Source organism: Scardinius erythrophthalmus, assembly GCF_964197995.2.
Source record: "Scardinius erythrophthalmus genome assembly, chromosome: 18".
NCBI lineage: Eukaryota > Metazoa > Chordata > Actinopteri > Cypriniformes > Leuciscidae > Scardinius > Scardinius erythrophthalmus.
In genome coordinates this window covers 18,683,807-18,711,705 of record NC_138238.1, presented here as the reverse complement: position 1 = coordinate 18,711,705, position 27,899 = coordinate 18,683,807, and the positions used below count along the sequence as shown (strand labels likewise).

Genomic DNA, 27,899 nt, shown 5'->3' with positions numbered 1-27,899 from the left:
TCTTTTGACACATGCCTATCGTTCTTGCAGGTACTTGACCCTGAAAAGCAGGCAGATCTGGCAGACTCATTGAGGATCTACCTGCTTCAGTTCTCGACCCTGCTGGTAGAGCACGCCCCCCACCACATCCATGACAACAACAAGAGCAGGAACAGCAAGCTGAGGCGTCTCATGACCTTTGCTTGGCCGTGCCTGCTCCCCAAAACCTGCGTGGATCCGGCCTGCAAGTACAGCGGCCACCTCTTGCTGGCTCACATTATTGCCAAGTTTGCCATTCACAAGAAGATTGTTTTACAGGTGAGCATGCACCAAAATTTCAGCTGCCAAGAATTCTATGAAATGCCTTTATCTGATTTTGTCTGACTGAACAGAGGCAGAAAATATTGGTCCAAAAAAAGTAAGAGAAAGAATTTCTTTAGTAGTTGTTAACTCTGTCTTTGATGTGGAGAAAAAACAGCAAGCCTGTGAAAATTATCCAGGTTTAATCATATTTAGTATAATCAACAGCTGTTGATATCAAATATGATATTGGGAAATATATAAAATATAAGTGTGTATAATATATAATATATAAATATAAGTACAGATAGGTTGTAGAGTACAGATTTTAATTGTATTACCTAAAATCAGGTTTTTTTGTGCATCAAAAAATGTCTTTGAAAATTTACATTACCATTCAAAGGTTCAGGGTCTGTAAGATATACTTTTTTTTTGGGGGGGGGGGGGGGGGGTTAAAGTATGTTTCCTACCAAGGCTGCATTTATTTTATCAATAAACTTTCATAACATTTCACAATATTGCAATTTTGTCTTTTAAGCAATTTTCATAAAAAAAAAATAAAATTTCTGTTTTATTTTAAAATGTCATTTATTCCTCTGACAAAGGTGAACTTTCAGCAAACATGACTTCAGTCTTATGTGTCACATGTTCCTTCAGAGATCATTCTAATGTTCTGATTTTGGTAATACGAAGGTCTCTTATCAATGTTGAACATAGTTGTGCATGTTTATATTTTTATGAAATATTTATATTTCAAATAGAGCTGTTTTGTAACATTATACATGCATTTACAGTCACTTTTGATCAATTTAAAGCATCCGTGCTGAATACAACTATTCATTTATTTAAAAAAAACATGCTGAAAATTAGAGGTTTAAATTTTCTGCCTGTTTGTCTAGAATTTCTTGGCTTGGGCCATGATGAAATTAAAAGAACCTACAGATTTGGGCTGTTGAATCTGTTTTTTTCTTTCTGAAATAATTAACCCATAACATATGACATATAATATATAACACATTTACAAACAAATATGTTTTCAGACCTTTGCTGATAAAATGCATTTCTCAAACCCAAATTCCTAACTTACCTCAGTATTTCAAAGGATGGAGCTTTTGCTACTCCAAGTTTTTTGGGAAGTCACTTCAGTCAACTTCAACTGTGAACTACTTCTATGCAGGTTTTCCACAGTCTGCTAAAGGCTCATACTATGGAGGCACGTGCCATTGTTCGGCAGGCCATGGCAATTCTCACACCTGCTGTACCTGCACGGATGGAGGACGGTCATCAAATGCTCACGCACTGGACCCGCAAGATCATTGTGGAGGAGGGCCACACAGTTCCCCAACTTGTTCATATACTTCATCTCATTGTACAGCACTTCAGAGTATGTAACTTCACTTAACTCACCATAAAGATAATTGTCATACTAATGTCTCCCATAGTACAACTAGTGCATATCCACTGGGTATTTGATATGTAATCATATTTTTTTTTTTATGTAATAGATTTAGTAGGGCTGAGATATATAGCTTAAAATATCTATCTATATATCTATATATATATATATATATATATTATATTATATTTATAGATATTTATGGATATTTATATTGCATTAGCTATTAGTTTGTTTGGTGGTTCATATAACATTTCGTTTTTTTGTAGAGTTTCATAGTGTATGTGTCTCTGTTTACAGGTATATTACCCAGTGAGACATCACCTGGTTCAGCACATGATCAGTGCTATGCAGCGATTGGGCTTCACCCCTAGTGTGACTATCGAACAGAGGAAGTTGGCAGTGGATTTAGCTGAGGTGGTCATCAAATGGGAGCTCCAGAGAATCAAAGACCAACAGGTCAGTCGCCGGGAAATAAGATGGCAAAATCAGTTTTGAAAAAAAGTTTTGTTTTTCTGTGATTAAAATGTATTTGGCTTTAGATTCTGGCAGTTTATTGGGAATGAATTTCTTTTTGCAGCCTGAATCGGAGGCTGATTCAGTAAGTGTGGGCGAGGGCACGAGCGGAGCCTCTGCTGCTATGAAGAGAGGAATATCTGTTGATTCGGCACAAGACGTGAAGAGATTCCGCACTGCTGCTGGTACTGTCGGCACGGTGAGGAAACCTTAAACCGATCGCTGACGCCTGAGTGTGACCACTGTAATCAGTCTTTTGCGCTCTGTACCCTGATGGACTCTGCCATGTTTAAGCACATTGGCTGTATTATGTTTGTGTTGGTATGTGCAGGTCTTTAGCCGCAGTCAGTCGATGCCAGGCACTGAGGCTTTACTTACCAAACCTGTGGAGAAGCAGCACACAGATACCGTCGTCAACTTCCTCATCCGCATCGCCTGCCAGGTAGCTATTTCATACCTGCTTAGTGAATCTTACTGAGGCGTTCACTAATACTTACACAGGCTAAATCCTGCTCTGTGTTTGCAGGTGAATGATAGCACTAATGTAGCAGGATCACCCGGTGAGCTGCTGTCCCGTCGCTGTGTAAACCTCATGAAGACTGCCCTCAGGCCGGATATGTGGCCCCGTGCCGAACTTAAACTGCAGTGGTTCGACAAGCTCCTCATGACTGTGGTAAGTTTGACGTGTCTGAGATTTTTTTTATACCAGAAATGGTGCATTTTAAGCTTTATGGGTTTTTGGTCTCTTTTCCTTTATTCTTATATATATTTTTCTTTTATTATTTATGAATGAGACTGGCAACAATAGGGAGAAGGAATGAAGTGGTATCAGGGATATGGATTTTAAGTCTTGTTGCCAGGAAGAGCATCGCTGTTCAATGTATTATGTGTATAATAGCTAGGCCATGACTAAATTTGAGTCTGAATGTGAGATTTATTAGTTTTTGTCTCATCGTAAAAAAAAAAAAAAAAAAAACTCATAAGAGTTTGACAAATGTAAGTCTGTGCAAACCAACAGGAATGTTTGCAACGGAAATTTATCTGTCTATTATAGATTTGTCTGTTCAGACTAGTGCGTAAACAGGCTGAAGGAAAATGGAAATTCACTATCTAACTGTAGCTGGCGCATTTAGAAAAGCAGAAAAACCCTAGTTACTCCAGACACAAATCACTACAGAACTTTGTTTCTAGCACCTGCTTGTCATGGAGAAGAAAAGAAGTCAAACAGTATTTGCATGTTTTCATGTTATTTTGCAATGATCTTAATCCGAGAACGCCAAATACAAGAGTACAGAGACAAGAGTTCCTGGTTCATTATATGCCATAAGTAAAATATCTCTTTGCAAAATACTCTGCTTGTGAGTGCCACTATGTTGTGTGGTTCTATATAACAGCTGCAGCTCTGGGCATGTGATCAAAACCGTGAATCCTATTGGTTGGGTGGTTTTCTTTGCAGTATCATGGAAAAGAGATTAGAACTGATCAATGAAAAATTGATGGCGCATTGATGGCATTCGAATGTTTTTGTCAATCTGAACAGACTCATTAACAGCCGGTCGTTCAAATTAAAATGTTTATTGAAAATTTTCGTCTTGGTGTGAACAAGACTTGAAGTGTTCGTCTTGGAGATGAAGACCGCCATATCCTGTTCCTCTCACATCCCTCTTCATTATTTCCAGCGCCTTTCCAAGAGCAGTTTTGATGCCAGCAAAATCGATATCCTCCCTCTTATGAATGATTTTTCTTTCTTTGGAGTTCACTGGTGTGACTAACTCAGCTGTCATCTGAGAGAACATCTCTCAGTGAGCGTCTGCCACCTGCACTATTATTACTGTAACCTCCCATCCCTCTCTCACTCCACCTGTTAAGAAGCAATGGGCTTCCTGTTGTTTGGACACACACCACTCTATCGATTCTTTTTTAGGGCAGACAGTTATGCGACTCCCTATGCTCATATAGGCCAGTGATTGAAATGCTCTGATATGGCAGAGAGATGACACAGATGGTGGCACCAGAGCCTGATTTGGTAGCCCCAAATATAAGAATTAATAATATTAATTATTAGTATTACATGTTTTGTTTCTTGGAAATGCACATTTGACCGTAATTTGAGTTGACAGTAGCTTGAGATGCGGACGTAAATTTATTTTCATTAGCAAAAACATTAACATCTAAAAAAGTTGTAAGTTAACAACCTAATTTTTATAGGGTGAACTCTAAGTATTCTGACTGTTAGAACTCTACTCTTAAAATTGGTCTTCCGTAATGTCATATATTTGTAGATTATAACCATGCATAGCACCTCACTACCATACAAAAAGTAGCTTTATGGTTTTATTTATTATATTAGCTGAAACACATGAAGTATAAATATAAATATAAAAATACAAATGCAAAACAAATTATATATCTTTACAAATACTGTAATTATATTCAATTACTTCAATACATGTCTATGTTATAACAATAATAGAATATAAGATTATCCCATATTTATGCCACAATACCATGTTTACAGTTAATGTTACTATAGTAAATCCAGTAAATGTTGGTGATTTGTGGATTGAAAAGCCTTGATTGTTGTGACACAATGTTTCTCTTGTTTTCTGCATCAGTGTTTTTGATTGTCAGTACTGTTTCATCTGGCTTTAAACCAGTTTAAATCACAGAGATATTAGTGGTTTGCAAAGAAGAACTCAAACACGTTTCACTGTATCTCACATTGCTGTTTAGTGGCCACATGATGGAGATGGTCAGCGAGTAGCTCGTGCTGCGCTGTCTTTTAAATAGAGTTGATAAATCGTCCATGTGGAACGGTTCAAACGAGTAGCGCTGTTTCTTTCCACTTGCTGCATTTAATGTATATCATACACAACGGAAATGGCAGCACTTATCAGTTAGCCAAATTGGTAGAGGCACCAGTATGACCTCTAACAAAATTAGTCGCTCAGGCAGGAATAAAGGTCACAAAATGTGCCCATTTAGTCAGTCTAGAGCCCTGCATCCTTTCCATCTTTATTTTCAGAGTGGGTCAATGACACTTCCTGTGGCATGAGTTTGACAAACAGGTCACTCATCGGCTATGCCCCAGAGCCCTGTTGAGTGAGTGAGGTGATCTTTGCAGGTGCTCTTATCCAAACTAATGAACAGTGCTGCAAATCTTAGGGGCTTTTATCATCTCATTGTGCCGGCTTGTCAGTGATTAAAGAATCCCCTCAGACCATAGTTGTCAATATTCAGTGGCCCCTGAAACTTAATCAACACTGGTTTTTACTCATTGTGACAAGCCTGTGCATTACTTGACATAAATGAGAGAATAAAGAGATTTACCTGTGTTTATTCATTTTAAAACTTTGTGTCTCCCCAGAAATTTCAGTAGTCCAGTTAGATGTCATTATTTATTAACTTTTGGGTTACTCATTGAATTGATTAGAAGTGACAGTAAAGACATTTATAATGTTATGAAAGCATTCTATTTAAAATAAATGCTGGTTTTTAACTTGCTATTCATTAAAGAATCCTGAAAAAAATGTATCACGGTATTAAAAAATATTATGTTTTCAGTATTAATTATAAGAAGAAATGTTTCTTGAGCACCAAATCACCATATTAGAATGATTTCTGAAGAATCATGTGACACTGAAGACACTGTGACCGGTGTAATGATGCTGAAAATTAAGCCTTGCCAACACAGTTATAAATATGTTATTTTAATGGTTCCTAATTTTGTTTTGGAGGTCTCCCACAATAAGTTTACATCCATCCAAAGTAAAAAAAAAAAAACTTTCATTTTCTCATAATATCTGAAACAGCTCTATCAAGGATCCACCTCGGAAACGAATCGCTATTGCCATATTTGAATTTCCTTTGGAAATGGATGCATATTGGACAACAGCGTCTTCTCAACATGTCAACAACACAAAACAAACCCTTCCAGGCCTCAGCTAGAACTGCTGTGTTTGAGGGCGAGTCAAAGTAAAAGTTTTTTGCGGGCAGCCATTGAAGATCATAGGCTGGCATTATGCAAATTTTTACAAACTGATGTAGGTTCATGCAGTAAGTAAGACTGAAATTACTGACCACTCGTTTCAGACAGTTCAGAACCGGTTCTTTTGGGAGACAATAACTCTATTTATCGTTCACTTTGATCTTTGAAACTTTGCACATCTTTTACATTCACAAACAGCTATATTACACACTGCATGAAAGCATAAGAGACTTTTCTCAAAATATTAATAAATATTACAGACCTCAAACTTTTGAACAGTAGTGTCAGTTCCTGTTTACTCTTATTAATCAGTGCATCCTCTTCTGTTTTTCAGGAGCAGCCAAATCAGGCGAACTTCTCCAATATCTGCACAGGACTGGAGATTCTCAGCTTCCTTCTGTCAGTGCTGCAGCCTCCAGCCATCCTCGCACATTTCAAGCCCCTGCAGCGTGGCATTGCAGCTTGCATGACCTGTGGCAACACCAAAGTGTTGAGGGCGGTCCACTCCCTCCTGTCCAGACTCATGAGCACCTTCCCCACAGAACCCAGTGAGTAGATCAAGCTCTGATCGATGAAGCTACTACATCAAAAACTCTCTCTCTCTCTCTCTCTCTCTCTCTCTCTCTCTCTCTCTCTCTCTCTCTCTCTCTCTCTCTCTCTCTCTCTCTCTCTCTCTCTCTCTCTCTCTCTCTCTCTCTCTCTCTCTCTCTCTCTCTCTCTCTCTCTCTCTCTCTCTCTCTCTCTCTCGGCCAATGGGAATTGATTGGATTGTTGTCATTTGAAAACTAGGGTAACCATTTACATTTTTCTTCCAATATTTTGGTTTTTCTTTAGGCACATCTTCCGTTGCTTCCAAGTATGAGGAGCTGGAGTGTTTGTACGCTGCTGTAGGAAAAGTCATTTATGAAGGCCTCACCAACTACGAGAAAGCCAGCAGCGCTAACCCAACTCAATTGTTCGGTGAGAATTTAATAGCTCTACTACCTGACCAAATGCTGACCAAACACTAAATAGATAAAGGTTTTAACTTTTTTTCTGTTATATAGTTGGTATGGAATGCAAACCAGATATGTAAATACTTAATTATAAATTGGTCACACTTATTAGGTGTCTTTAACTACTATGTACTTAACATAAAAAAATTGTTAGGTACAATGTACTTATTGTGTTCATGATGTATTGCAAAACCCTTTTGCTGCTATTGAGGTGGGATATGGGTAAGGTTAGGGACAGGTTCTTTGTATGGTTTGGTTTAAAAATGGGTTAAAGGGTAAGGTAAAGGTTAAGAGTAATTCTAATTGTAATTACAGAAATTAATTGCAGCTGTAATAACATGCAGGTAATTTTTTTAAATGCAAGTCAAATATAAAAGCTTGTATGGAAACAATGTGCATTTTATTTAAGTGTTATTACATTGTAAAGACACTTAATATAAAGTGGGACCTATAATTGTATACTTATTATTGAGTTTTGTACATTACCATTCAAAAGTTTGGATTCAATATGATTTGAAAAAAACATTAATGCTCTTATTTGGCAAGGATGCAATAAATTGATTAAAAGGGATAATAAATGCTATGCTTTTGAACTTTCCATTCATTAAATAATCCTGAAAAAATATATCACCATTTCCATTAAAAAAAAATTAAGCAGCACAACAGTTTTTAACATTGACAATAATAAAAAATGTTCTTGAGCATGAAATCAGTATATTAGAATGATTTCTGAAGGATCATGTGACACTGAAGACTGGATTAATAGCTGCTAAAAATCCTCTTTTTAAATTGTGATAATATTTTACAATATAACTTTTAAATTCATCTTTTTAAAGCATTCAAAAAATCTTCCCAGCCCCAAACGTTTGGATAGTGGTGTACTTGTATATGGATCCATTTCAGATGAGATATTTTACAAAAGAATACTCCTCTTTAATTATTTTATAATTGAAAACCAAAAAGTGATAACTCTATTGAATAACATTCTAAAGTTACCAGTGTTTCATTTCAGCCCAAAATGGCATCACTGGTCAATAAATGCCTCCTGATTCCTCTCTGGCAGTGCTCTAGAGTTACATTTACCACTGATGCACTGTGTGTGTCTCCATCGAGGGTGACTTTTTACATTTATCTTTTCTCCCCAGAGCTGTGATCTAAGAAATGCATTACTCATAGAATTTTTTTTTGTGTGTCCCTGTCCTTACCCGGTAACTCGGTTAGATTTCTTCAGAAACGTCCTTGTAATACAACTACAGGGACAAAGAAGCTGCACCCAAAGTCATTAGCAGGCGCGTGTCGCTTGCTGTCCCTGACAGTGTCGTGAGGGCAGCGGGGCTTCATGTTACCAGCTTCTCTCTCCTCTGCTTCCAGGAACGCTGATGATCCTGAAGTCCGCCTGCAGCAACAATTCCAGCTACATCGACCGCCTCATTTCCGTTTTCATGCGCTCCCTGCAGAAGATGGTGAGGGAGCACCTGAGCCCGCAACCCAACCCCGGAACCGCTGAAACCAGCACAGGTGACCATTCTTTAGACACTTGGGTCAAGGAGTTTTTTTTTAGTTTTTTTTTTTTAGTAATTTGCCATCATTTATTATTTTATTTTACATTACTTTATTTTATTTGTTTGTTTTTTTACTACAATTACTTATTACTTTGACATTTAAAAAAAGAATATGTTGCAACCAGCATGCAGGAAACAGAAAATTATATCATAGAGAGGACCTGTGCAGACCCTCATCACTGGGTGTCACGATCAATAAGTATCTTAAAAATATCATATATTTTGACACTTATGATTTATTAGTCAAAGTTATTTCTAGGGATGCACAATATATCGGCCACCATATCGGTATCGGCCGATAGATGTTTGTTTTTAATGTTATCATTATCGGCCTGATAAGAAAATCTTGAGCTGTGACACTTCAGATGCACACTGTTCACCATGATGGTTTTGAATTGCTTGAAATATGATTGGAATCACTTAAAAAAATTAAAATATAGTTAAGTGCAATGTGCAGTGCAAATCTGTCATATATGCTACATAATATTATAATGAGAACATTATAATTGTGTGCTTGAGACATGGCTTTTAATGGTGAGAGTTTTGTTTTTGTAATCAGGCTCTCAAAAATTAAATTTTAACTAAAATTATTTAGATTTATCGGCCAATACATGGTTATCGGCTTTCAAATATAAAGAAATATTATCGGTATAGGCCAACGTTGGTGCAACTATAGTTCAGATTGTAAAATGCCATGTAATGCGGCGACTCAAAAACTGAATGATATTTATAAATTAACAAATATAAAAAAGTTATTACTTTTAAAAAATTAAGTTATTACTTTATGGCTACTCATTATTACAATGTAAAGTTTTCTAAACCGAAATTAAAGTTTTTCAAAACCATATAAAACATGATTTTTAAACTTTTGGATTTTAAATTTATTGTGTAGACTCTTATGACGTTGTCCCACTAAGTAAATTTAAACCGAACAGGCAACACCGAGGTCAGATCAGTTCTTATTTTGATGGCACTCAGAGGATTGCTAAATCATCTGAATCAATCATAATTGGCTAACTGTCTAGAGGCAACCATGTAAAGTTAATGCAATATAGTATGCTCTGCTCAATTTAAACAATTTTGTGCTTTAGCACTGGCCTCTTTCTGTCATTAGCCCATCTGCACTTGGTTAAGATCACTTCCTCCCTTCCAGGAGGCCGTTTTCAAGCCTTTAAAGATTTCAAGCTTGACTTTATTTTGGATATTATATGGAAGCCAGCTGAGGTAGGTTAAGATCTATTGCTTTGTCTGACAGAATGGGTTTTCTTCCTCTTGGCCCAGAAATGACAGTCTGTCTTAAATTTTGGCTTTTGACAGTATGATGGAAAAATATACACTCTTACTGGGACAGCTTTAATCCTGTTGTCTGCATTCATCTGGAGGAGTTTAAAAAGTGGGCAGAAAGACAAAAAGACACGTTGTCACCTTGGAGCAGACAGAGTGTGAGAGAGGGAACCGTTAGACTCTGGCGTGTGCTGTCCATATTTGACCACTGGGTGCTGCAGGAGGGCCAATCAAATGCTCTGAGACCAGCCCACAAATCCATCCATACTGAGAAACATCTTCTGTGATTGAAGTCAAAAATCTCCAACTGTGTCCACTGGAATATAAAATCCAGACAATCCCATCTGCTCTGTGCCTTCTAAATGCTATTATGGTTTTTAAATGGTACATTGAGATGGGATTGAACAGACACGCGCACATTCACACACACTCGGCCCTGCCTGTCCTGTGCTGTCTGAATGGCCTCACACTGCAATGTCACCATGACAGCGTCGCCCAAAGACCTCCTCACAGCATGAGTCAGCGGCGAACTGGAAATCAGCCTCTAACATATTCTCCCCCAAGGCTTTGACTCATCAGAACAATCACATTTTACCTTGAGCAAATCAAGCAGAAAATACATTCAGAGGCCAAACTAAACCCATAACCCGTCTCCATTCTGCTACGACTCTCCATGCTAAAACTCAATCACGTTTCCCCCATTTTCAGCTGGCAGAATTTCGAATTTTGTGGTTCATATCCTCAGCTGTCTTTGACCATTTTTGATATATGTTCAATGCTTGCCTTTGAGATTTATGTAATATTTGGCTGTATAGGTGAGCTTGGTGTAGTTTTTCCTCTTTGTTAGGTTTTGAAAATGATAGAAGGCCTGTGAACCTAAAGAAAAGGGAAAATAGTGTTCAACTGTATCACAAATTTCTGTTGAATATCACTCATATAATCATGTGCTGTGCTCCCATTCTTCTATGTTGTTTGTAGTGACAAGTGAGTTGGTCATGCTCAGTCTGGATCTGGTGAAGACGAGACTGTCGGTCATGAATATGGAAATGAGAAAAAACTTCATCCAGGTCATTATCACCTCCCTCATTGAGAAATCTCCAGACCCAAAGATTCTTCGCGCTGTGGTGAAGATTGTGGAGGAATGGGTCAAAAACTCTGGCAACTCCATGGCCACCAACCAGGTAAATTCTGTCAGGCTGATGTCTCAAAATATTGAATCTGTCAGAGCCTGGTGTCGTATGAGAAATACAATTTTCCTTGGTATTTTGAATTTAGACTTCAGTGAACTATGAAAACATACTGCAACAACTTTCAGAACTTAAAACTTTGCCAGTCCAGAAAGACTATTTATTAAAATTAAGCAGCAAAGATGAAATTTACATGTCAGTCACTCTTGGGTGATTAGAATCGTGGCTGCTCAGGGCAGAGTCCTGCACGGGTCCATTTTTGGAGACCCGCCCCCGCCCGTACCCGCAAAGTTCAGCACCAGATCCGACCCGTCACCCGTGATAATATCAAAATTAAATCCGCACCCGCCCAGACCCGTTAATATTCGGCCCGTTACCCGACCCGTGCCCGCGATAAATCACACACAAGCTAAAATCTATTGAGCGGTGGGGACGCGTTCATAGGGTGCGCTGCCAATAACGCACCTAAAAGCTGTCACAAAGAACTGGGAAAAGTAATGATTATTAATATGTCAAATATATCAAGGAGACATTTCAATTGTTTATTTATAAACAAGTGTTTTCTGTGTCAAAGTTGAAGTTGACGATGCTGACTGACTCGCGATCTTCGCAGTAGTGAGCGCGCCAGAGAGAAAATCACATTATGGATTGCATAAGCAGAGAGCAGTCTTTTTTTTTTTTTTTTTTTTTTTTTTTATTGTTTTGTTTAGGCTAAAAGTAGACATTTCATGATTTCTATTTCTCAGGTCTGTGAGGCAAGTAGCTTATACGCTGAGTTTCGGTTCATTTAAGAGACTAGCCTCAAGTTCACGCGCCCGCGCCTCCGTGTCGTGATTATTGCCTGCTATATTTACCTCCTATTTATTGAATCCAAGAAATTGGTTGATGAAACATTGATTAAAATTAAGATACAATTAATACGAAACGAAATTCACTTTAAAGAAAGGTTTTCTACATAAAATTAATGAAATGTTCAAAATCATGTCTGCCCACTGCATTTGTCTCCCGATATTCGGGATCATCTTATCTTATTCATGCTTTTCACTTTTCATATTATCAACATGAAATTTAAAAAAATATATTATTTTATTTAAACATGAATATGAAACTAAATCGTTTTTAATGACAGGGCTACAACACATACAGTACAGAGAAATTTAATGTCGGAGCATTGCCGGTGAGCATGTGGAGGGGGAGATAGGCTACGATTTTCGATCATTTATCAATATTATTTTGCTTGATATGCCAATTCTTAATATTTGGTGTTTTTAATGTTTGTTTGAGATCTCTGTGAAAGTTTTACTTGTAGGTTCGTGGCTAACACAAGTTCACTACCGGCAAGTCGGTCGGACTAAAAAGGGGAAAAAATAATAATTGGGTCGGTCCTAAATTGACAGGGTCGGTCGGGTTACGGCAAACAAGAATATTTTTAAGGACGGCCTGACTAAAACATTATTGTTTTATATTACATTAAAACAAATATTTGCGTATGTGTAATGGTAATTTAGACATACAAATATTGAACATATTTTTCATCCGTTACCCGCCCGCAAGGAGTTCATTATCCGCCCGCATCCCCGCCCGTGAATTTTAGGAATGTCACAATCCACCCGTTTTAGCCACTTTTATGCGGATACCCGCGGGTACCCGACCCGTTGCAGGACTCTGGCTCAGGGACGGTAGAGTAACATTGAGGATAAAGGATTGATGTTATTAATCCTACTGTGTGGACCATTGGTTCTCAACATTTTTGACTCCAAATACCCCATTTGTTTGCTGAGGACCCCAGCCTCCCGGTTCAGAACCAGTGGTGTAGATGGTTTAAACTATATGCTGTTCCAAATTATCACAAATTTAGAAATGTGCAGCAGACACGGTCTTTTATAAGATCTCTAATCATTTTAATCTGACCTTGATAGTTTATGTGGTACATTTTTGGCATGGATTGTTTTGTGGTCCTGTCACAATGTAATGCAGAATTTGCAAAGAGACTATTGAATGATGGGGCAGTAAAAATGATAGTCGACAGCAAGGTCAGAAAGAGGATGGAAAATGGTCATTATAACTGGACCTCAGGGAAAAGCGTTAAATAATAAAAAATGTATGACAAGACACCTTAAAAGGGTTTTTAAATGGATTTATTTTTCATTTATTTATGCATTTATTTTTCTTTTATTCTTTTATTTGATTACACATTTTGGACTTAAAAAAATGAGTTATTTCTGTGCCACCAAACAGAATTGCAAAAACAACAACAAAACAAGATTTGCCTTTTGTCTGTTATTGGTCTGACCAGTGACCACCCCAAACTCACGTCACTGCTTAAACCAGTGTTGTTGGTTGAAAACGAGCAGGGCTGTGTTTTGATAGCGCCACAGTTCTTGCTATTTTTAGGGAAATCAACTACAAATGGCTTAACCTGGTTCATGCTTCATGCATTATTGGTTTAACATGGTGTAACTAGGATTTCCAGTTCTGCCGACTTTCTAACCTCGCAATAGTAAACCAACCTTGTCGACTTTGAATAGACCTGTGTTAAACACTTGAGCTCAAAGCCTACCCTGCTGTAAATGAGGCATTGTGTATTCAGCGCGCTGTGGCCTGGACAGCTGAACTCGGGTGTCTGTTCTGTTAGCCCAAGGCGAGAGAGCAGACAGGGAGAAAAAGGAGCCGAGCAAAGGTGCTGCACAGCTCTCCTGATAGATGAAAGATAAATGGACTGTATCAATCTATTGCCCCCTCCTCCTTTCTCCTCTCCTCTCCTCTTGCGATCCCTTTCTATTCTGCTGTCTTACTCTCTCTCTTTGTCTTCGTTTCTTTCCTAGGTGCCTAATCCAAGAGAGAAGTCCATTCTGCTGGTGAAAATGATGACCTACATTGAGAAACGCTTTCCTGATGACCTTGAATTGAATGCCCAGTTCCTGGACCTCGTTAATTACGTCTACAGGTAATTACGCCGATTAATCACAGGGTCTGCTGTCCGCGATGGCCCTCCGTCTATTGCTATTAGCAACAAGACTGCGGCTGCTGGGTGGTAGGCCCGATTTTTATTGCTAAAGTTGGGGCTGTGGGTGTTTGGCGGCTGAGGGGCAAAAGGCATTAGGGGCCACCGTCACCCTGGGCAAAAGAGCATTTCTCCAGCCTCAAGAGCAAATCATCCTAGTGAGTACCCACGTGTCTTAAGTCAGCAGTTCTAGTTGCATCTATGCTGGAACACATGTAGTCCCTAATAGCTGTGGATTACTAAAGACCTACCAAGTTGTTTATTGTCACGCTGCATTTCATGCGGTCTCAGAAAGCAAATACAACAACGGTCTTGCGGCGTTTGTCTGAAGCACTTCGGTGTTTGTTTTTTTGGTTTTGTTTTTCAGAGATGAGAACCTTTCAGGAAGTGACATCACGTCCAAGCTGGAGCCAGCGTTCTTGTCAGGGCTGCGCTGCACCCAGCCACTGATCAGAGCAAAGTTTTTTGAGGTGTTTGATTCATCAATGAAGCGACGAGTATATGAGAGGCTTCTGTATATTTGCTGCTCGCAGAACTGGGAGGCCATGGGCAGCCACTTCTGGATTAAACAGTGCACAGAGGTACAGGCATATTTTATTGGGGGGAAAAAAGAGGAAAATGCAAAAAAGATGTGAAAATGTTGAATTTTTTTCTTGCTGGTTAGAGATGCAACAATATTGAATTTTTTGGAGAAACCTGCTAATTGTGTTTGACTAGTAGATCCAATACAAGTAAGACTTCACATGACATGTGAAGGCCAAGTATGGTAACCCATACTCAGAATCTGTCCTCTGCATTACCCATCCAAGTTAGTGCACACATTAGGGGTAGTGAGTAGTGAACACACACACTCACACACACTGCAAACCATGGGCACACACCCGGAGCAGTGGGTAGCCATTTTTGCTGTGGCCCCCGTAGTGTTGTTTTTGGCAGCCTGTTTTAATTTTAGTTTTAGTCTAGTCTTTGTGTCAGGCTGTCATTTTAGTTTTTATTAGTTTTAGTCACATTCATACTCTTTTTAGTCTAGTCTAGTTTTAGTCGACGAAAACTGATGACATTTTAGTCTAGTTTTAGTCAACGAAAACTGATGACATTTTAGTCTAGTTTTAGTCGACGAAAACTGATGACATTTTAGTCTAGTTTTAGTCAATGAAAATTGTATTTTAGTCTCTTTTTAGTAATGTGATTCTATTTAACCCAGTCAATATAGAATTTCAAACAAGGCTATCTTATTATAGGCTATTTAGTAGGCCTATATTTAGGGCTGTGACGGTGGCAGGTTTTTTTTTTACCACCGCGGTAATGGACCAACTACCGGCGGTGGTTGGGGGGTTATTTAAAAAAAAAACTCGTTTTATATTTCCACACAAAGACGCGTGATATACACTCTGCGCTTTGAGAGGGATGTGGGACGCAGGAAAACACGAAGATATCGATCTCTATCGATCTCTTTATGATATCTTTGTTTTTTCTACTTGATGTAAATTGGTTTGAAGAGCGAATTTTATCCTCCACAAGGCCGAAATATTTAGGCTATGTTTGAGATTGCGCTGCCAGAGAAAGTGAAACTAAAAATCACCCGCGCGTGTGAAGCGCGCTTTACAACTAAACTTGACGCGCCCTATGTCTATATAACAAGCACAAACTGTGTTAAAAAGAATTTGACATGCAAGTACAAATGTAGGCCATCTGTCCTACAGCGTTTTTCTACGTTACCACAGTAAAGAATACGAATATAATAGGCCTAATTAAAAGCGAACCAAGAAACGTTATAATACCTTTAGAAAATGGGTGAGACGTGACGTGAGTGAAGATTTGGGAAAAGAAACAAGAGATTCCATGCAGGGATGAGTCACGATTTTTGGATATTCGATTAGTTTATTTAATTATAGGATATCGAATAGGTTTTGCGATTATTCTCTAAAATAAAATCTCCATGTTCTGGCGCTGATGCGGTGACGTGTTCATGTAACCAGAGACATGCAGCTGTCACAAAGAACCGGCAAAAGTAATGATTATGAATGTGTCAAATACATCAATGAGACATTTTAATAGAATAACTAATGGAGTAATATATTGTTAAATTCGCTGATAATCGGGTGACCAGATCGCAATCCAGAATTTAAAGCCGACAAAGCTATGGGTTCACGCACAAATCTCTCATTCGTCGTGACGTTAACATTTCGTCTCGTCTCGTTTTGGTCAACGAAAATGAAGAGACATTTTAGCATAGTTTTTATTTTTTTAAACCACATTTAGTCTCGTTTTTATTCGTCAACGATATTGCATTATACATGTATTTTAGTCATCGTCACATGACCATGCATTTACGTCTAGTCTCGTCTCGTTTTCGTCAGGTGATAACGGTTCGTTGACGACAATATTTCGTCATAATTTTCGTTGACGAAAGCAACACTAGGCCCCCGTGAGAATCGAACCCATGACCATTTGTATAAACATTCTTGTATGTGTATACTGCCTATATATGTTATTAGACTTTTTTTTTAATAGTAAATATTATATATATATAAAGTATTAAATGAAACCTTAAATGTTGATTGATACAAACAAATATTTAAAATAAATATAAAAGCGTAAAAGAATATATTGTATAAAAAAATTATTATTTATAAATACATATACTATTTATTTATTTCTTTAAATCAACATTTTTGGTTTCATTTAGTATTTTAGGAATAAAATTTCTGATATGACGTTGCATGTCACCACAACAAGGATATGTCTAAATTTTTTGATAATTATAAAAAAAAACAGTATATTGTACATCTCCAATCATTATGCAAGCTCTATGCAGAATTGATAATACCTCATAATAATGCACATGCTTAAATTACACAGAAGCTAATTGCACTTTACATGGCAGTTAAATGCATACTGACAACGTCACCATTTTCACCTTAATTTTTAATATTTTTTCTTTTGGTTGTTAATGCATTCACCATAATGTAACAGCTCTGGTTTTTGGCTGCTCCTGCACACGTCAGGTCACAATCCATCCATCTCAGCCACAATCAATGCTACTCTGGCTCTTGAATTATTAATGCTGTCCTACACATAGCGGCTGTGTGCGCGATTCATCCTGCCGTGATGGAGTAGAAGAACATTCACTGTTGGAGCTCTACAGATGGTGTCAAGCATTTAGATGTATGTACGCTAGTGGTTAAAATTGGCAGCTGTTAAACAATGCTGGCTCATGCAGGTGTCATTTATGCGTGAATGTTAGCTACTTTCTTCCATGTGATGTGTTCCTCACAGCGAGAGCAGCTGTTTGCGTGTGTGTTTGAGCAATCGTGGCAGTTCAGAGTTTGATTCTGTCGTCTCTGCTTCACAGCTGCTGCTGGCGGTCTGTGAGAGGAACACCACCATTGGTACCAGCTGCCAGGGCTCCATGCTCCCCTCCATCACCAACGTCATAAACCTGGCTGACAGCCATGACCGTGCAGCTTTCGCCATGGCGACGCATATCAAACAGGAACCTCGAGAGAGAGAAAACAGCGAGACCAAGGAGGAGGTCAGCTGAGCCATTCTGTGTATACAAACATCTTTACAGAAAGCTTGTTTTGTGCCTTTATGGCCTAATTTAGCTCTACTATCAATTCTGATATACAGAGAAAGTTTTAATTTAAACCAAAATGACCATTACGTTACAACACTACATTTTGAGTTGGGGAGATATTAGAGCAGGATATAAAAAAAATGGGGATTCGTGAGGAACTGCTTAGAGGTTCTTGCAATTATGTATGTAACACAATTACAAAAAATGTATAATAATATTAGAAATATATTAGGGCTGTCCTCTAATAGTCGACTAAACGTTAGTCGAAGGGAAGAGGATTGGTCGACTTCGTTTTAATAATTTGGTTAGTCGTAAAAGTCACGCAGTGACAGATCGCTAACACGGCTAGTCCATGCGTTAATATGTTGGGCAAAAAAAATCCAAAGTGTTGGAGCATTTTGAGAGTGTAAAGACTGTTTGGTAGTAGTTGGTAGTAGCCTAATATTAGGCACTTAACATGACTGCTCTCTCTATCGTTAATGTTAACCTATATAAATGTGCATTAATATTAGGCACATATCTAATCATGCGGAATATCGTGCGGAAGCTAAATTTGTACCCCATGACTGCATGGCATGTTTATTGTACTTCCAAATCCACGCTATCGGAGGGCATTTTCTCAAAGGCCAGCTCCATTGCGAGCAAGACAGAGCTCACTTCTCCCTTTCTCATAATGAGAAGACTGAGATCAGAGGAAGAAAAATAGTGACTGTGAGGCAGGTATACCCTATTGTCCGTACTGTTGTAGGGTTTCAGTTATATATTTTATTTATTTGGGTTTATATAATGTATATTTTTTTTGTTTGTGTTTGGACCTCTGAAGGCCCCGATATACTCATGGCGAAGTTCTTTTTCGTTCTTCGCTTAGGGTTAAAACAAAGTTCAAAATACGTGACCAGCGATATACTGTTAGTGAACATCCACGTTCCAAAATATATCCACGTGAAAGAAGGTGGAGCCTCAACAAGTCCGCGCACACCTACCTATGAACCAGTGGTAGTACAAAGGTCTTTACCAGCCGAAGCGAACTTTTTTGGAAAGTTCTCTTTGGCCAGTTGTTTCATACTCCCAAAACGAACTCCAAACCAAGTTTGTTTTTGCCTGATTTTGTTTGCCTGACAACGTCACTTCAGTTCGTTCTTCGATTTCTCTTGATCTATATTGGGGCCTTGAGTTTAATTCAATGTTAAAGCTATTTTCTGTTGGCCTGATAATGTTTGCACGTTGTAAAATGCAAAACACTTCCGACTTCGGAGTGGCTACAGAAAAAAAGAGACTGCAACTGGGCTCATGCGAAAACAAAGATAAATATCAGAGGGGCATTAAATGTAGTCACGCAATGCTGATGTTGTTAACGTTAACAATTTGAGAACAAAGTATAATTTGCACGGTTTGACGTGATATGATAAGCGATCGTTAGATTTAATCAGCGCGATTTACTGCAATGCCTTTTCCCTTGGTTGGTCAGAACAAAAGTGGATGTTACTTGTTCAGATGAAATTTTCCGGTGAAAATTCTTATGTTGGTCCTACTTCCAAAAAGTAGAATCTGTGATTGCGAATGACAGTTTCCACACCGGCGCGGTGACTGACAGCCGCACATTCTCCTCAAAACATTAATTAATCCGCGCTGTGCCGTGCCGAGGCACAACCCAAGTAAAGTTGATAATTCCACAAATAATGCAGATTTTGAACAGAGAAGTTTAGTCATTTGTTTCAGGAATTCAGAAACATTCTCAGTTCAGTTCCAAATGGTGCTGACCTCGAGTTCATTGTGGCCTGCTGTAAGTGTAGCAAGTAAACAAATGTTCTTCCAATATTTTATGTTTTTGTGACCTTTTCATCTGTAGGATGTGGAGATAGACATTGAACTGGCACCTGGAGACCAGACCAGCCTCCCCAAGACCAAGGAGCAGGCGGAGAGAGACACGGGCAACCAGCTGCACATGCTCACCAACCGCCACGACAAGTTCCTGGACTCCCTGAGAGAGGTCAAGGTGAGCAATCACCTCAACATATGTCGCCCTCACGAGTGCTTCCCCTTAATCAGTGGGAAAAGCCAAGCAAAACTCAAAAAAAGGACACTGGTTACGTAAAGGACATATGTAGGAATGAGTCACATGCCAAAGCCATACAAGCTTCACAACAGTGAGATTTTAATATGCACCTTTGGTTTTTGCTACTTTCATCTCTAGCCTGCTCTTCTTCATTTGGCTTCTCCCTCATAAGTGTCTTTGTTAATGTGAGTTTGATCAGGGCAACATGGGATTCTGTCTCTGAGCGCTTTGAGGTCACAACGTCATTGATTTCTATTTAATCCTGGACACGGTTCTGCTTTATATGCACCTCTCAAGCAGGCTTTAGATAAATGATGAAGTAAGGAGTTCAAAAACCTGACCTGCCTGCTTTGCCCACCGGAGCCGCTGTCAGGAACCACAGCACACATTTGAGTTCTGACTTATGCTAACATCTCTATTCTTCTTGTGGCCAGAGGTCCAAACCTTTTTCGTGCAATTATGCCCTAAGAATTATTCAGTGGCAAGATGTGATTGACCGGTCATGCATTTTAAAGTACACTGATCCCTTCTGAAAAGTAATTTTTTTGAGAAGGAATAGTCTCTTTTGCCCTTGAATGTTTGGTGCCATAAGTAAAGATTAAACTGTAAGTATCATTTTCTGCTTTGCAGAATGTTAGTTTAACTTGATATACTAAAACTGAAAGAAAACAAAAAATATATATAAATACACCACAAAATTACAAAATACTTTAACTTGTTATTACGGTATGGATCCAGTTTATTTTAATTTTTGAATTTTTTTTAAAAAGTAAAATGGTTATTGTAACATTGACAAAGGTTTCCTAGTGGATTTTGGAACTGAAACAAGGTGCACTTCTGTTAATCGGCTGAGCTGGCACTGTTATCAGCCAATGCGATAATCTCAAGGGGCTAAATGTGGGTTGATTAATGGCCGATATATTGCCTATCAGTAAATGAGTCTCTTGTGTGTGTAATCAGACGGGAGCACTGCTGAATGCTCTGGTTCAGTTGTGCCACATCTCCACCCCACTGGCCGAGAAGACCTGGGTCCAGCTCTTCCCCCGCCTCTGGAAGATTCTGTCGGACCGCCAGCAGCATGTGAGTACTTCACTGTCCCAGTTCTCCAAAGAGCTGAGCTGACAGTTGGCCGTTCTAAATGCAGCATATGACTGCTGATGGCTTTAAACTGACCTTTGTTGTGGTTAAAGTGTAGACTGACTGTTTTACTAATAATAATGCATATGACTGCTGAATCGGCATGCAAAATGTGTGTTAATGGTGTCAGAGGTTGTGCCTATCCGCTCATCTTGGAGACCTTTGCATGGGTGGGGGTCCGACGGGCTGTCTTTTTGCCCCTGCCGCTGAACTTAAACAAGCAGCATTTGCTAATGAGCAGAAATTAAACCTTTTATGCAAATTTCAGAGTTTAATGGACCAGATGTCTTAAGTATTAGAAATCTCATTAAAGAGCTTTAATTTAGAGTGACTGAGGCTGTAGACTGTTAGAACAAATATTCATAATAGAAATCTTCAGCTTTATGGCTTTTGTTTGTAGGAGGTATATAATTATTATTATTTTTTTTTTTAAACCTAGGACATATTTACTGCGCCAGTCTTTTCTATAATAATAATGCAAAACTCTTTGTGTAACATGGGCTATTTTTCTTTAGAGTTGTCATGCCTATTGAATATTTATGGCAAATTCTGATTGTTTGGTGTGATGTTAGATGAGTGAGGAACTAGTTCTCAAACTTATACTATTCTATTGATTAGGGTAAAGCATTATTAAAATTCAGGCCGATGCCATTAAGTGTATATATATAAATATATATATTTTTTTTGTTTGTTTTATTACAGGTTTTTTTATATGTTGTTGTATGGATATTAATTGAGAATTTCTGTAGATTACATTTAACATCGTTAATAAATTCTTAGAACTAAAGGTAATATAAATGTAAAAGTGGGGAAAATGAACATGGCCGATACACATTAATAACAATTCAGCCAGTGACCAATATCATGCATTTCTAATTTTGAACTTTTGTATCCCTTTTTTTTAGGCACTGTCAGGCGAGATGGGCCCGTTCCTGTGTAGTGGTAGTCATCAAGCTCAGAGAGATTGTCAGCCCAGTGCTTTAAACTGCTTTGTGGAGGCCATGTCTCAGTGCGTGCCGCCCATACCCATCAGGCCCTGCGTACTGAAGTACTTAGGCAAGACCCACAATCTATGGCTACGCTCCACCCTGATGCTGGAGCAGCAAGCCTTTGAGAAAGGCCTTAGCTTGCACATCAAACCCAAACAGAGCACAGAGTTCTATGAGCAGGAAAGCATCACTCCTCCACAGCAGGTACAGTGATTCATGAGCTCTTCTTCAATCTTTGTTGCTATTGATATTCTTGGCAGAGGAAGTTTTGTGTTCTGAAGGTTCCCCAGTGTCACTCAAAATGAACTCGTGTGCTGATTTTCCAGTTGGCTTTGTTTTGACCTGTCAGTGAGTTCAGTTTGAAGTATACCAGCATTCAAGCTGCTTATGCTAAGCAGTCATCTCATTGGAACACCTCTGAATATGGATGTGTTTGTCCCCTATATTCTTTGAAGATGTGTTTTCGTATTCCCTCAGGAGATCCTTGACTCGCTGGCAGAGCTATACTCCCTTCTGCAGGAGGAGGACATGTGGGCAGGGCTGTGGCAGAAGAGATGCAAGTTTCCCGAATCAAACACCGCCATCGCGTACGAGCAGCATGGCTTCTTTGAACAGGTGAGAGAGAGACTGAAACGATCATATCTGCATGTATTTATTTAGGGCCATATGATTTCCGCATTGCAAAACATGCAGATTGGATTGTGGAACACAGTCAAAATGGTGGAATGTCATGGAACTTGGCCAAATTCGATGAATAAATCAAAAAAGGGTTGTACACTTAATCAAATCACTAATGTCAGTGAATATTGAAAAAGCAAAAAGACTGTTCTGATTTCATGTAACATTTCACAAGATTAATTAAATTGTTAAAGTTTTTTTGCATTCATTTGATTAGCAATGTTTTAATAATAAATTATATAATCATAAAACACAGCATCCAGAAAAGTTAAAAAACATACAACACAGAATTTCATTTCATGGGTCTCTATTATTGTTAACATTTTGATAAATCATTAAATTGTTAGTTTTAGGAATTCAATGGATTAGGCATACTTTTTGACTATTAAATTTAGTTAAACCATTAAAACAGGAAAACAGAAAATACAAAATTTGGGGAAACATAAAATGGATTTCTTAGATTTCTATGTATTGTCGCTCTTATATTTTAAGATGTTAACAATTCTGTTTCCATCATCATTAGGCTCAAGAAACTTATGAGAAGGCAATGGAGAAAGCTCGCAAAGAGCACAATGTTTCGCCTGCCATCTTCCCTGAATACCAGCTGTGGGAGGATCACTGGATCCGGTGAGTTGAAAAAGCATAGCTCAGACTCAACACGTGATATGTCCACCGTCAAGAAAGTTTTCCATCCTTATTGAAAGGAAAAACTGCAGATAAGACAAACCACCAAGAAAACCACAGCCAATAAGACACATTATTTTTAATATACCCAAAAAGAGTGTGGCGACCTAGCACAATGCAAATATATCCAAATGACTAACATAGATTGACCAAAATTATGCTCTCAAAAACTCAGTGTCAAATAATTCTGGACCATCGGTTATATTCCAATATATAATGTAAAATGGAATATAATAAATCTAAATTGTATGTTGATTTCCAGCTGTTCTAAAGAGCTGAACCAGTGGGAGCCTCTGACTGAGTACGGGCAATCTAAAGGCCATAACAACCCATACCTGGTGCTGGAGTGTGCCTGGAGAGTTTCCAACTGGGCCGCCATGAAAGATGCTCTGGTGCAGGTAAACTCAGTACCACATTGCAATCAACACACACAGGGATTTAATTGTCTGTTTTATTTAAGGTCTTTACTTGATCTATCTTGTCTGAATACTTGCCCTGTTACTCAACACAAACCTAAAGCAATATGTTTTAGTAAGTTCACAATCAGTCTATAGATACATACACTACCTGTAAAGTCGGTAAGATTATTTTAATGTCTTTGAAAGAAGGCTCACCTAGGTCATTTTTTGATGGAAACTACAGTAAAAACATTAATATTATTACAATTTACTGTTTTCTATTTTAATATATTTTAAAATACTATTTATGCCTGAATTTTTTGCATCTGTTACTCCAGTCTTCAGTGTGACAAGGTTCTTCAGAAATATTTCTAATATGCTGATTTGCTGCTCAAGAAACATTTCTTATTTTTTTCAGTGGAGAAAACAGTGAAACAGTTTGAGAAATGGTTTTGCGGAAACAGTGACATTTTCCCAATTTTTTTAATGAAATAGATTTGTGATTTTTTTTTTTTAACTGTATTTACTGTTTATTTTGATCCATTTAATGTGCCCTTTCTGAACAACTTTATTAATTTCTTTAAAAAAATATGTATTTACTGTGTATATACAGTACCAGTCAAAAGTTTGGAAACATTACTATTTTTAATGTTTTTGAAAGAAGTCTCTTATGCTCATCAAGCCTGCAGTTAAAAAAACAAAAAACAAAAAAAAACAGTAATATTATGAAATATTATTACAATTTAAAATAATGGTTCTCTTTTTTAATATACTTTAAAATGTAATTTATTTTTGTGATGCAAAGCTGAATTTTCATCAGCAAGTACTCCAGTCTTTGGTGTCTCATGATCCTTCAGAAACATGTCCTAAACATGTCTTGATGAGCATAAGAGACTTCTTTCAAAAACATTAAAAATAGTAACGTTTCCAAACTTTTGACTGGTACTGTAGAAGGGGCTGTAAGAGTTTTCATTAAAGTATGTTTTTTGGCTAGATACTCTGCATTTTGGAGTAAAATTTGCACACACACTTCCAGTCCAGTCAGATAACTTAAAACCATAGTTATGACTTCACTGACACCTCAAATAATTTTTGGAGTTTTACCATATTGCCAAATGTAAAAAGCGCACCACTTTTTATGCAGAAAGTCACACTCTCAACTACTCTTGCCGAATTGTTTATGACTTCAGAATTGTAGCCTTGCCGTCGGTGGGTAATTTATGGGCTTCACTTCTAAAACAAAGTAGAAAAAGTGTGCGATAGAGTCTGGGCACATTATAAATACTCTTGGCTCTTGTTCAAGGAGACTTGGAACGAATCCATTCAGGTTTCTGTCCTAAGGTGACACCTAATTAAATTGTCCAGCCCAGCAACCCTCCCACTCCTCCTCCTCTTCCCTCTCCGTTCGCTTTGCATCTAATATTTACGGATACGTGCTTGAATAATTGCTCAAACATCTGCTGGGAAGTGATTTGTTTTCTCCGTTCCAGGGCAGGCTGCTTGGCAGCAGCAGTTGCTCTCGGGAAGTTTAAATGTCCCCTCTTTCAATTAAAGGCAGGTGGATAAGGCCAGCCCTGACGCAGGGTTATTTATCAAATGCCGGCCATGATAAGCGCACACTGACCGAAGAGTGTAAATTCCTCCAAATCGTCATACTGCACAATGCCAGCAAACTGTACAGACTTTTTATTCTCCCTACGACCACCTATTTAGCTCCAATTGCAGTGTGCACTGTGGAATAGGGTGACCAGATGACCATGAACAAAAACTAGGACACACATGCTGCTCAGGGATTCAAGTTCAAAATCATTATTTATAGCAATCAAACTAAAGCTTCGGTTAGCGTCCCGTCTGTAACCCCATCAAAACTAAAACTAGTAGTCACTCTAACTGTGCAACTACTGTTAAAAAGTTTGGGGTCAGTAAATAATTTTTTTAGGAAGGACACATTAAATTGATCAAAAGTAACAGACATTTATAAAGTTACAAAAGATTTCTATTTCAAATTAATGATATTAAGTAGCTGTATTAACCAGCACAACTGTAGTCAACATTGATAATAATAAGAAAGGTTTCTTGCAAATCTGCATATTTGAACGGAAGAATCAGTTATTTTGAATGTGTAGTAATATTTCACAACATTACTGTTTTTACTGTATTTTCGATCAAATAAATGCAGTCTCGGTGGGCATAAACCATTAAAAAAAAAATCTAATAAAGTGTATGCTGATACAGCTGTGTTTCCTGTTTGCATCAGGTGGAGCTGAGCTGTCCAAAGGAAATGGCCTGGAAGGTGAACATGCATCGTGGCTACCTCGCCATCTGTCACCCGGAGGAACAGCAGCTCAACTTCATCGAGCGGCTGGTGGAGATGGCCAGCAGTCTGGCTATCAGAGAATGGAGGAGACTGCCACACATCGTTTCTCACGTTCACACGCCCCTGCTGCAGGTTAGGAGCGTCAGTGTGTGAGCTGACAAACACCCTTTAACCAGACGTTCTCCAGCTCTAATTTAATGTTCTTGATTGTGTTCTTCACTTTTTCACGCATTGTAGCTCAATCAGAGCACCACAAGCGATCTGATCTAAATTGATTGTCAATTTTAAATAATGATATCTCAAAAGCAGAACATCTGGTCCAAAATCACCACTGACAAGCTAGAGACTCGAGCAATCTCATTTCATGTGCGAGCGCGTGACTTTATACAAACCCTTGTAGTAGAGCGAGTGGTTAAAGAAGACACTTTTCTTATAATTGCCTTCACTCTGCATTTTTGCACAATATCACTTTTTCCTTTGTCAGACCTGGTCCCTTCCTCCCTCTTTTTGGCCCTTTGGCCCTTTCTAAAATGCCTGAGATAGTGTTGACTGCACCATTGTGGTGCTCAATAGGCAGCTTGTATTAATATTCAGCAGAAAGAACAGCCTCCTGACTGCCACACGCATAATCAGGCAGAGCACACAATGGGACGGAGCCGAGGTGATGTGTGCCTGTAGATTAGGGTAATGTGTGAGAGCTGTCCACGCACCGCGTCCTCTGGGGACTGTTAGAGACTAGAAGCACTCTTCTTGAGCACGGCTGTGGTGTGATGGCAAATATGACAGCCAAATTGAGGAAATGAGGTGTTGTTGTTGGAGAATGTGAACACACCACACAGGGTGTTATGGGCAATGGCTGATGGTTCTGTGGTCCGCATGATTGAAGAGTTGGATATAGTAGATGTAATCAGAACATCTTGAATATTTTTTGGAATTCTTGAAATAATATATTGAAGGGATTTTTGTTACTTGATAATATTAGTAAATCAAAACCGTATACTGTAATGTAGCCGTATTTTTATTATGATTATTAATATTATTCAAAATTATTGTTTTAAATAAAATTGTAAACTATAATAATAATAATTATTATTTGATTATTGGTTCTTTAATTTCTTATTTTCTCTGTTAAAATGAAGAAACCAAGAGAACATGCGATGAAACAATTATTCACTAAATAATTGTATTTTCATTTTCTGAAAAGTGCTTGAAATGCAGAAAAAAATGTTAAAATGTAATTTGTAGACGAGACGTGCCCAAAAAAATTATACTTGATTGTAGGCTGTGTGCCGAAAGAAAATGTTGCATTATATTGAGCAATATTATATTTTTTTTTTTAAGTATCACATTTATTTAATGCAAAAAATAGAAGTGAAAATATGCTTATGAAAATAAGTGTAATAAGCATAATAAATATGAAATATTTATTAGCATGTTTTTTTTTTTTTTTTTTCATATTTTTTCCTCTTGATAGCATATATGAATTTAGTTTGCAGAATGTACAATAAAATACCAAATCATGAATCACAATTAATTATGCAAATGTGACGTCAGCACTGACGGTTACATTTTTGGTCATTCAAAATTGGAGATTTTATTCTTTCATTTATGCTCAAAGCGAATAAAGCCTATACATTTAAGCGATTTAGACTGAAGTTTAATACTACTAATTAGTGTAAAGAACCAGCTGTTATTAACCTATGGTAATGGGCACATTTTTGTGGCTGTTTTAGTTAGGCCTTCAAAAATTCAGTCTTTGCCCCAGAGCCATTGACTTCAGGGATAATTGAATTTACTGATAATTGAATCTGTTTACGCCTTCACTCCTTAATGCAACCATACAGAAGTC

The 27,899-nt window shown here is 38.1% G+C and overlaps 1 protein-coding gene across 2 annotated transcripts in view; it reads left to right on the top strand.

Moving 5' to 3' along the window:
- The window catches only part of trrap (transformation/transcription domain-associated protein), an 84,430-nt gene that overhangs the window by 30,522 nt on the left and 26,009 nt on the right, over positions 1–27,899 (top strand). For both annotated transcript variants that reach the window (XM_081392789.1, XM_081392788.1), the window contains exons 37-56: positions 31–297; positions 1,457–1,663; positions 1,976–2,134; positions 2,256–2,390; positions 2,523–2,633; positions 2,718–2,864; positions 6,514–6,727; positions 7,014–7,139; positions 8,546–8,692; positions 10,999–11,201; positions 14,033–14,154; positions 14,579–14,792; positions 17,567–17,746; positions 19,641–19,787; positions 20,808–20,927; positions 21,890–22,177; positions 22,451–22,588; positions 23,175–23,278; positions 23,598–23,733; positions 25,991–26,182. In XM_081392789.1, the coding sequence (XP_081248915.1) occupies positions 31–297; positions 1,457–1,663; positions 1,976–2,134; positions 2,256–2,390; positions 2,523–2,633; positions 2,718–2,864; positions 6,514–6,727; positions 7,014–7,139; positions 8,546–8,692; positions 10,999–11,201; positions 14,033–14,154; positions 14,579–14,792; positions 17,567–17,746; positions 19,641–19,787; positions 20,808–20,927; positions 21,890–22,177; positions 22,451–22,588; positions 23,175–23,278; positions 23,598–23,733; positions 25,991–26,182 (3,357 nt within the window). The remainder of the gene's footprint in view (positions 1–30; positions 298–1,456; positions 1,664–1,975; positions 2,135–2,255; positions 2,391–2,522; positions 2,634–2,717; positions 2,865–6,513; positions 6,728–7,013; positions 7,140–8,545; positions 8,693–10,998; positions 11,202–14,032; positions 14,155–14,578; positions 14,793–17,566; positions 17,747–19,640; positions 19,788–20,807; positions 20,928–21,889; positions 22,178–22,450; positions 22,589–23,174; positions 23,279–23,597; positions 23,734–25,990; positions 26,183–27,899) is intronic.